This window comes from Silurus aristotelis (genome assembly GCF_946808225.1).
Source record: "Silurus aristotelis genome assembly, chromosome: 14".
In the NCBI taxonomy this organism is placed as follows: domain Eukaryota; kingdom Metazoa; phylum Chordata; class Actinopteri; order Siluriformes; family Siluridae; genus Silurus; species Silurus aristotelis.
Window position 1 is genome coordinate 686,857 of NC_139587.1, and position 10,000 is coordinate 696,856.

Sequence of the window (10,000 nt, forward strand, 5' to 3'; positions counted from 1 at the left end):
CAAGAGCTACCTCTGCTGCAGAGGATAAGTTTATTAGGATTACCAGCCTCAATAAATGCTACTCATAGTTCATGTGGCTGATATATTTAAACATCCACTGTTCAGAGTAGAATGTGTAAGTCAACAAGCAGAAGAAACTTGTCTGGGCCAAGAAACACAAGGAATGAACATTAGATCAGTGGAAATCTGTCCTTTGATCTGATGAGTCCAAATTTGAGATTTATGGTTTTAAGTGCTGTATCTTTGTTAGACTTACAGAGGGTGAAGGACGGTTCCTGAATCTGTGGTTCCCACTGTGAAGCATGGAGGACACAATTAATCAGCATGGCTTCCACAGCATTCTGTAGCAACATGCAGCCATTCCATCTGGTTTGCATTTTTTGAAACCATCATTTGATTTCCAACAGAACAACGACCCCAAACACACCTCTATGTTCTGTAAGAGCTGTTTGTTCAAGAAGAAGAGTGATGGAGTGCTGCATCAGAAGACCTGACCACAATCACCCCATCTAAATCTAGGTGAGACAACAATGACTCAAGACCTCTGGGAAATCCTTCACTCCATGTTTTAGGTGTACACCAGACCCCCGGAACTCACAGGGGTTGTATTCTAAGACAGAGGGTTTACTGTATAGCTAATCAACACACACACACACACACACATACACACACACACACACACACACACACACACACACACACACACACACACATTTATGTGTTAATTAGACGTATTAGATAATCCTTTTTTTTAAATAATCGTACTAACTGTTCCTAAAGACCTTTTTTTTCTTTCTTCCTCTTATTACTACTTATGATTAATATTATTATAGGCTGGTAATTTGTGATATAAAGCTTGTATCTTTCGTGAGTGGAATATCTGAGATTGAGAGAGTAAATGAGTCTCAGATCATTTTCCCATGTTTATTTAACAGTAACAGTTCAGGTACAGTTCAGTTCAGTCTATGCAATTTCTTTTAATCAGAGATCACTGAGAAATCAGTTTTGGTCCTGAGCATGCTATGAGAGTTAGTGTGCAAATGGTGTGTGTGTGTGTGTGTGTGTGTGTGTGTGTGTGTGTGTGTGTGTGTGTGTGTGGTCAGACCTTCCTAAACTCAGACACTGTATAAGTTTAGAAAGTGTTTCGTTTGATGATGTTAAAGAAATAAAGCAGGAGCTGCATGACCACAGTCTACAATTACACAAATACAGCTTATGGTTATATTCCTGATGTTTCTGGACCTTCACAAATCCTCCATGCAGCACACACACACACACACACACACACACACACGTGTCCTGGATGCCTTCAGCTGATGTCATAAAGCAGAAGGTTCTATTTGCATATCATCTATTTCAATGCTGCAGCTTTCAGACGCTCTGTTTGTATTAAAGCTGTGTATAAATCAGTGTGGATGGCTGACAGACCACACACACACATGCTCACACACACTCTTACACACACGTGTGCTCACACACACACACACGTGAGCTCACAAACACACACGTGTGCTCACACACACACGTGAGCACGCATGTTAAGTAAAGGAGCAGTTCGGCTAAAAGTCCAACTCACAAAGCTCTGGAGCAAAACTGAGGAGTAAAACACATCTCAATGATCAAGTGTTTTCAGCATAAAGACACATTGATGATGATGATGATGATGCTGATGATGTTCTAATCACATGCGACCATCAGTGTAGTGTACACTGCTGTTATTAATAAACATCAATAAAAAATAATTGACTAAATTGAAATAAAACGCGTGCCCTGTGGTTGTTTAAGGCTTCATGGCCGTGAGCTCGATGCCGTGAGCATTGATGTAGCGCAGTAAGACTCTCGCTCGTCTCTCGATCACGTCAATGAGTTTGTCGATGCCTCGCCGTCCTCCCTGATTCTCCCAGAATTGTTCATCCATGAACAGAGACTGCAGGAGGTTTTGTCTGAGACGCTGAGACCGCAACACACTCACTGCTACATCAGGAAGTCTGATACACACACACACACACACACACACACACACACACACACACACACACACACACACACACACACACAGAGTGTACAAACTCTGAATTACTGCTAAATTAAATTCTTCAATAACTTTAAAGTAAGCTATAGTAACATTTGCATAAACTCCTCCCTCACCAATCACAAAGCTGATTACTTAACTAATGAGTGAAAGCTGTCATAGCGAGTTAGCAGGCTAACGCTAACCTAACAAGCTAAAGCTGTTGTGTATCAGATTAGCTCAGAACTCACTCTTTAATTCCCTCTAGTAGTCTAAAATCCAGGTTTTCTTCGTCCCGGTCGAAGAAGGCGTTGTTGTTGATGTAGACCATGCGTCTCGGGGCGTTCTTGCGATGAACGATGTGTGAAATCTGGAGACTGTCGACGTTACTGCACTGTGTGTGATAGCCAAACTGGACACAGCTGTCCTGTGGTCGTGGCCTGAACCCGCAGCAGTTCCTGTCGAGCCGCTGGTGATTCTGAAACCAAGAAACAATCGTATGTGCTTCTGGAACAATGTCAACCAACACAGAATCCAGTACTGGAAAGATTATCACCGTTTTAACTAACAGAAGAACCCATGAGTCTTTTATAAGTCCTGACAATCTGTTTGTATTAATTTAATTATTAATACGATAAAGTAATATTTTTATATAAATATTAAAATATAAAACTATTTAAGGTTTCATTCAGCACCCTTAAAAGTGTGTTGTGAATAAAACTCAGTAATACCAATATTATTATAATATTTATTCCCCCCCTCCCCCATGTGCTAGCTCCGCCCACATGAAACCTGCAGCAGGAAGTCGAACAGTGTCACTTTGCTCCACTCTTGATGATGGAGGCTGCTGCAGCTCTGCTTGGGTTTCGGGACTCCATGCTGCCAGCACAGGTACCGTAACGACTCCTGGTACCAGCTCCAACTCAGAGAACCTGACCTCGACTCAGGTACCGGAACAACAGACGGGTCGTACAGAGTCACGGGACACAGCTGACCATCTGAAACAGCACACTGCAGTGAGGATGCACTGTATAATTCATTTTATCCTCACAATAATCTAAAACGATTGTGTGTGTGCACAGAGGTGTTCAGTACAGTCGAGGTCAAACGGTTGATCGCTGGAACTCTGAGCTCTCAGCACAAATCTATTCCAGTAGATTTTCCTCTCCGCTGTTTTAGGAGAACTAAAGTATAGGAGGATTAAAGGTGAATCATTGACACCACGTGCTGTTTGTAATTACACGTGAGACTACGTGCTGCACTGAGAGTGCTTTATTACACTTATTAATTATTCATTATGTATTTAAATTTACTAATTAATATATTCATATTTATTTTATTTAGAATTTTCATGTTTTCGTAAATTTTTTATAGCTGCTATTACAAACATTACAATATGTAACAATTTAACAATAAATGGATAAAAAGTATAAACAGTTCCTTTTTAATTATTAAAATAACATAGGTGAAAAGTTGCTTTCGTGAATTTGGGTTTTATCTGGGAGGCGACGACTCATCAAAAAACATCTTCACCGCTGGAGAGAACCTGATGTGGAATTTTTAACATTACTGATTCCACACATGTACATTAGAAGTACGAGTGAGGAGATAAACTGAGACTTACCCAGAGCCTGGAACCTTCTGCTGATGGTCACTAAACTCCGATTGAGGCCTAAAACTCGGTCCAGGTGAAAAGCGAACACTTCACTCATATCCTCAGGTCGCTTAATGACTCCACATTGTCCTTCACACTCTCCTGCAAGGTCTGAGCTTTGATTGAATCCCCTCGTTCTCTTAAACAGAAGAACAGGAGGAGCATTCTCCGGCTCAAGAATTTTGACACGACCGATTTTGCACTTGGAGAGGAAGCGCATGGTTTCTATATCAGCTTGGCTGAACCATGGTGGAGCTTTTTGGCTGTAGATCCGGATGGAGCTTCTATCATCATCATTACCATTATCGAAAACATTAAACTTTCCAGGTTTAAACGAATAAAGTAGCTGCCTCCATGCCTCCCTTGATTTAGCACGCATTAGTGTTTCTTCTCCATTATGGTGCACCGTGTCTCGGCTAGGGTTCTCCGGGTTCCTCACCTTCTTCCTGCGTGATTTGGGGTGCAGCGTCGCTCTTAGGATGGCAGGTTTGTGTCTTTTGGACTTGAGAGTGATGTACACCACATTGGAGTGAGTTGAAGAAGGAGATACTGGAATCCTTTCCAAAATCAATCTCCTGCCCTTGGTTACATTTTGGTCATGGTCTATACGGCTGATCCACAACTCCAAGCAGAAAAGGTAGATCAAGCAGGCGAAGGTGAGGAAAAAAGCTGTCCTGGATCTGGAGAATCTCCAGCACGCTCTTAATAACCTCCAAAAGGACAAGCAGGTCAGATGGAGGATTGTGTGCGCGCTCCTACCAGGACGGCTCAGATGTTTCTCCATCAGGACGTGTGAAGGATATCTCCGCATGAGTTTTGTTTCATTTTCGGTGCTCTGCAGCCTGAAAGCGGGAAACTGGAGTCCAGAGCTGGAGAAGAAATAAATCTTTATTGCCTGTTTCGCATTTAAAAGATTAAGTTTTAGAAAAAAACATGAATGAATATTTAATGTCGCAACAAAATCCGAAAATTGCGCTAAATGCACGACGCGCGTGCGGCCGCCCAGTATATTACTCCAACTCCCTTTTTATATAAAATGAGAAATAATTCTTTTCCATTTCAGCTCAATCTACAGAAAAAAAGTCCAATTAGTCATAACTCTATTCCTTTTCCACCCTGTAATAACACATGCGCGTGCTTAAAGCAAACAAAACCATAAACACTGACCCGACATAAAGTTTAATAAAAGAATAAACACCACCATAAACTCCTGCAGTAACAGCAGCCCGTGTCTGACTCACAACAGACAGAGAAATGAGCCTCAACTCCTTCAAACCAAAAGGAACAACCCAGAAGTTTAGATATTACAGCACCACCTACTGGTATAAATCGGTTTCTTGAAGAAAGATTCCTACTGCAGAACTGCGACTTGTTGAAGAAAGATTTATAACGAGGTCTCATCCCCAGAATCAGATATAACCATGTAAAAAGCAAATCTGTAGACCTCTGTGTGCTGAGACACAGTGTGAAGACCAGACACCAGGTTTTACTTTAAATAAACAACTAAATTCACACAATCAACATAAAACATGGATACAAATCTGAATGTAATCAGATTCTGGAGAAGGCAAAATCCACAAGAACCCAGAAGACCTTCATCATCCTCTTCATCCTCTTCATCCTCTTCGTCATCATCATCATCATCATCATCATCATCACACTCATTACAGATCACATAATTAGTAGGAAGAAGACTGCACATCTCACTTAAGATGTGTTGATTAGTTTTCTATAAAAGAAGCTCAGACTCTAAAAACACTAGTTCCAATACTTTATCGTTTCTATGGTAACGACACATTCACAGGAACCTGTACATCCTACAACATTTATGGAAGAAGTTTCCAGTGTCTCTAGTCTGCAGTTACTGCTATGGAGCAGCAGAGCCACCACACAGCTCAGAAAACTGTAAAACTTTTCCATGTACAATAAGAAACCTGAGACTCCACCTACAGCTTTACCTACAGAACTACCCACAGCTCCACTCACAGCTCCACCTGCAGCTTTACCTGCAGCTTTACCTACAGCTCCATCCACTGCTTCATCTGCAGCTTTACCTACAGAACTACCCACAGCTCCACTCACAGCTCCATCTGCAGCTTTACCTGCAGCTTTACCTACAGCTCCATCCACTGCTTCATCTGCAGCTTTACCTACAGAACTACCCACAGCTCCACTCACAGCTCCATCTGCAGCTTTACCTGCAGCTTTACCTACAGCTCCATCCACTGCTTCATCTGCAGCTTTACCTACAGAACTACCCACAGCTCCACTCACAGCTCCATCTGCAGCTCCATCTACTGCTTCATCTGTAGCTTTACTTACAGATCTACCCACAACTCCACTTACTACTCCATCTGCAGCTTCACCTGCTGCACCACCTACAGCTTTACCTACAGCTCCATCTACTGCTTCATCTGCAGCTTTACCTACAGATCTACCCACAGCTCTACTCACAGCTCCATCTGCTGTTTTACATACAACTCCACCTACTACTCCATCTGCAGCTTTACCTACAGCTCCACCAGCTGCTCCATCTACAGTTTACCTACAGATCTATCCAGAGCTCCGTTTACTGCTTAATCTGCAGCTTCACCCGCTGCCCTGTCTGCAGCTCCACCTGCAGCTCCACCTACTGCTTCATTTACAGCTCCACCTGCAGCTCCACCCAAATGCTGTAGGTCTGAATGAGGGACTGAGCATCAGGGCAAATATTCCAATGAATTAAATATGTCTGGTAGCAGGAATAAAAAAAAAAAAAGTGATTATTGATGAAATTTCTGTGTGATGATGAAACTGTATTTCCTGTAGAATAATTATTCATTTAATTAATTCATGTATTTATTTAATTATATACAGTATATCTATTCTTATATTTACTGCAGATGGAGCAGTGGGGAAGCTGTAGATGGAGCTGTGGGTAGAAATTTTAATTGTCTTGTAACAAACCTCCACCTTCTGCTTCAGCAGCCCTCACCCCCTCACCCCCTCACAGCTCCATCAGGTTTCATGCTGCTCCAAGAATAAACCCGCACATTGGTACCGGAAACCGGATGTGCGACCGTCAGTACGCTGAAATCGCATGTGATATTTATTAATCGTGTCAGTGTTTAAATTTCTAACCAATCAGCTTGTTATTTACAGTGTAAGACCACGCCCACTTCTTGTGTCATTGCAATGACCAATGCAGTGCATCACAGAAGTGAATCTAAATACCACTGTAGATATTTCTAATAAAGTGTTTTTTTTTAACTCTAGATGAATTTGTGCTTGATCTGATAAAAAGGAAAAATAAGATTTTTTTGTAACTGTATTTTATTCATTATTAGATTAAATGTTGAACATCCAGATTATTACAAACATTAAAAAAATTTATTAAATACAAACATTTTTGACTTTTCAAGGAATTTAATTCATAAAAGAAAAAGAGAAAATAAATGGGTTTCCAAAACATAAATAATATAATTTTAATAATAAAGTTAAATTTACAAACAGTGTGAAATTTTATTATTTGTCAATTTATAATGAATAAATTGTAAATCATTTATTTTCTCCCGCTTATCCGTAATTCGGGTCGCGGGGGCAGCAGTCTAAGCAGACCCCCGCCTTCGACTGCTGCCTAATCCTCACAGCACCGTCCCTTACGGTCCCTCCTGCAGGTGGTGAGCCCACGGGAAGGCGGCCCCACGTCACTCCGACGTCACGGACCTTGATATTTCCCTCGTAAGGGACCCCCGGAGCATAGAGGGTTAAGGGCCTTGCTCAAGGGCCCAAGAGTGGCAGCCTGGCGATACCGGGGCTCGAACCCTAGACCCGGAAAGGGCATATATCATTTATTTATCACAAATAAATGCAGAAGTGAAAACAAGTCAGTAATTGTTATTGAACAGCAGGGGGCGGTGTTGGGTGTCATAACTCGCACAACCACAGAAGAATTGCAGAAGCGTCAGTGACTTTCTTCAACACAGGTAATGGCATTTCTCTATCAATACTGCACTAAGTCTAATAAGTGTATAAGGTGTGTGTGTGTGTGTGTGTGTGTGTGTGTTTTTTGTTGTTGTTTGTTGTTTGTTTTAGGACCTACAACCGTGGATTTTATTTATATGATAAGATGGACACTGAGAATAAGGTGGGGAACCTGCAGATACGCACAACTTTGAGAAATATCCAATAACCAACGTGCACGCGTGTGTTTTTATATATATATATATATATATATATATATATGTATATATATATATATATATATATATATATATATGTGTGTGTGTGTGTGTGTGTGTGTGTGTGTGTGTGTGTGTGTGCGCGGTTTTAGGTGATCAGGTGTAAAGCAGCTGTGGCATGGGAACCTGGGAAGCCTCTCTCTGTAGAAGAAGTGGAAGTTGCTCCACCTAAAGATCGTGAAGTCAGAGTGAAGGTCCGTGTTCCTGTTCAGCAGTTTGTTTTATAAAAGCCTTGACTTTGGACTTTCAGGTTTAATGTGTGTGTGTGTGTGTGTGTGTGTGTGTGTGTGTGTGTGTGTGTGTGTGGTGCAGATAGCGGCGAGCGGTGTGTGTCACACAGACTGGACGTATCTGTATGATTGTGAGAAAGGAGTGAAGGCTCTGCCGTTTCCCCTCATTCTGGGTCATGAGGCTGCTGGTGTGGTGGAGAGCATCGGCCCGGGGGTGACCAGTGTCCAGCCTGGTACACACACACACACACACACACACACACACACACACACCCACACACAACTAAGCAGATGTGGGTTAGGGGCCTTGCTCAAGGGCCCAGCGGGGGCAGCACACACACACACTACCAGGTTTCACTTGGGACCATAACTTAATTTTCATCATCTTGCTCATGTTCTTGTTGTTCCTCCTCCAGGTGATAAGGTGATTCCTCTCTTCCTGCCTCAGTGTGGTGAGTGTGAGTTCTGTCTCAGCCCCAAAACAAACCTCTGCTTCAAGAACTGGTGAGTTTCTGCTTTCCATTTTTACACAAACAGCTTTTTACCAAACCTTCCACACTCCTTCTGTCCTCCTCAATAATGACTGGAACGTTGGATTGCTCCTCTGATGACCAGCTGTAATATCTCTCTCTCTCTCTCTCTTTCTCTCTCTCTCTCGCTCTCAGGCAGAAGACTCAGCAGGGTGTGTTAGCTGACGGTACGAGTCGTATCACCTGTAGGGGGCAGCAGGTGTATCAGTTTCTGGGTGTGTGCACTTTCTGTGAGTACACGGTGGTTCCTGAGTTCAACGTGGCGAAGATTCACCGAGACGCACCGCTGGATAAAGTCTGTCTGCTCGGCTGTGGAGTGGCTACGGGATACGGAGCAGCACTGAACACGGCCAAAGTGTGTGTGTGTGTGTGTGTGTGTGTGTGTGTGTGTGTGTGTGTGTGTGAAAATCAATGCAAGGATAGTTGAACTATCGGCTATATGCAAATATTCATACCGACTGACTTCTGGTCCGCTGTCATTAAGAGAGCGACCTCTAGAGGCGAATCACTGACACCATGTGCTGTTTGTTTTTACACGCCGCACGCGAACACTATATTTTATTTATTGTCCCCTGGTGGTCTAGTGGTTAAGATGCAGCGCTCCCACCGCTGCGACCCGGGTTCGATTCCCGGTCAGGGAACCATCCCCAGCCACTCTTAGTGCCGGTCCCAAGCCCGGATAAATTGGGGAGGGTTGCGTTAGGAAGGGCATCCAGCGTAAAACATGTGCCAAATCAAACGTGCGGAGGATCCGCTGTGGCGCCCCCTAACGGGAGAAGCCGAAAAGAAAACTATGAACTATGAACTATTAATAATTTATTCATCATATGATATTTATTAATACATATTTTCATATTTGTCATTTAGCACATTATCATGATTTAGTACTGTTTTTTATAATTTTTTTATGTTAAGAGAAGTTGAGAGAAATCTCACATTTCCATAGTCTGATGTATTAATCTGAAGTTCTGAGCTCGGTGGTCGTCTCTCCACGTGTCTGCGGGTGTGTAAATGTATCATCTCTGCAGGTGGATCGTGGTTCCGTCTGTGCCGTGTTTGGGTTGGGTGCAGTTGGTTTAGCTACTGTGATGGGCTGTAAAGCTGCAGGAGCCTCCAGGATCATCGGTGTGGACATCAACCCACAGAAACATGAAATCTCCAAGAAGTTCGGTGTCTCTGAGTTTGTGAACCCTGATGATCACAGCAAACCCATTCAGGAGGTTCTGAAGGAGATGACTGGTGGAGGAGTGGACTACAGCTTCGAGTGTGTGGGGAACGTCACACTTATGGTGAATTTTCTCAACTTACAGGAAGAACATAATCTTTTCCCACTTTCTTCTTCTCTCTTGATCTTC

General features: G+C 42.7%; 3 protein-coding genes and 1 long non-coding RNA gene across 7 annotated transcripts in view; 2 read left to right on the forward strand and 2 right to left on the reverse strand.

The window, feature by feature from the left end:
• Positions 1 to 10,000, forward strand: part of aga (aspartylglucosaminidase) — a 65,264-nt gene that overhangs the window by 10,868 nt on the left and 44,396 nt on the right. The gene's annotated exons all lie outside the window — the stretch shown is intronic.
• gask1b (golgi associated kinase 1B) lies at positions 911 to 4,925 on the reverse strand. 3 transcript variants are annotated; one of them, XM_083560019.1, is made up of 5 exons: positions 4,864 to 4,925; positions 3,636 to 4,534; positions 2,804 to 3,009; positions 2,263 to 2,489; positions 911 to 1,988 (listed from the first exon to the last, which is right to left on the reverse strand). In XM_083560019.1, exons 2-5 carry the CDS (start codon positions 4,474 to 4,476, stop codon positions 1,781 to 1,783), a joined length of 1,482 nt encoding a protein of 493 aa, XP_083416145.1. In that variant the 5' UTR covers positions 4,477 to 4,534; positions 4,864 to 4,925; the 3' UTR covers positions 911 to 1,780. The 3 variants fall into 3 exon arrangements, with proteins under 3 accessions (XP_083416145.1, XP_083416146.1, XP_083416147.1); XM_083560020.1 differs by having other exon boundaries at positions 4,867 to 4,922; XM_083560021.1 differs by having other exon boundaries at positions 4,833 to 4,905.
• Positions 7,543 to 10,000, forward strand: part of LOC310737428 (uncharacterized protein) — an 8,781-nt gene continuing 6,323 nt past the window's right edge. The window contains exons 1-7 of the mRNA XM_083561756.1: positions 7,543 to 7,630; positions 7,740 to 7,791; positions 7,978 to 8,079; positions 8,198 to 8,348; positions 8,532 to 8,619; positions 8,781 to 9,000; positions 9,674 to 9,934. Coding sequence (XP_083417882.1) covers positions 7,774 to 7,791; positions 7,978 to 8,079; positions 8,198 to 8,348; positions 8,532 to 8,619; positions 8,781 to 9,000; positions 9,674 to 9,934 — 840 coding nt within the window. The 5' untranslated portion in view covers positions 7,543 to 7,630; positions 7,740 to 7,773. The remainder of the gene's footprint in view (positions 7,631 to 7,739; positions 7,792 to 7,977; positions 8,080 to 8,197; positions 8,349 to 8,531; positions 8,620 to 8,780; positions 9,001 to 9,673; positions 9,935 to 10,000) is intronic.
• LOC310736401 lies at positions 9,104 to 9,667 on the reverse strand. The gene is made up of 2 exons (XR_014536544.1): positions 9,445 to 9,667; positions 9,104 to 9,196 (listed from the first exon to the last, which is right to left on the reverse strand). It is a non-coding gene; the product is annotated as an uncharacterized lncRNA (long non-coding RNA).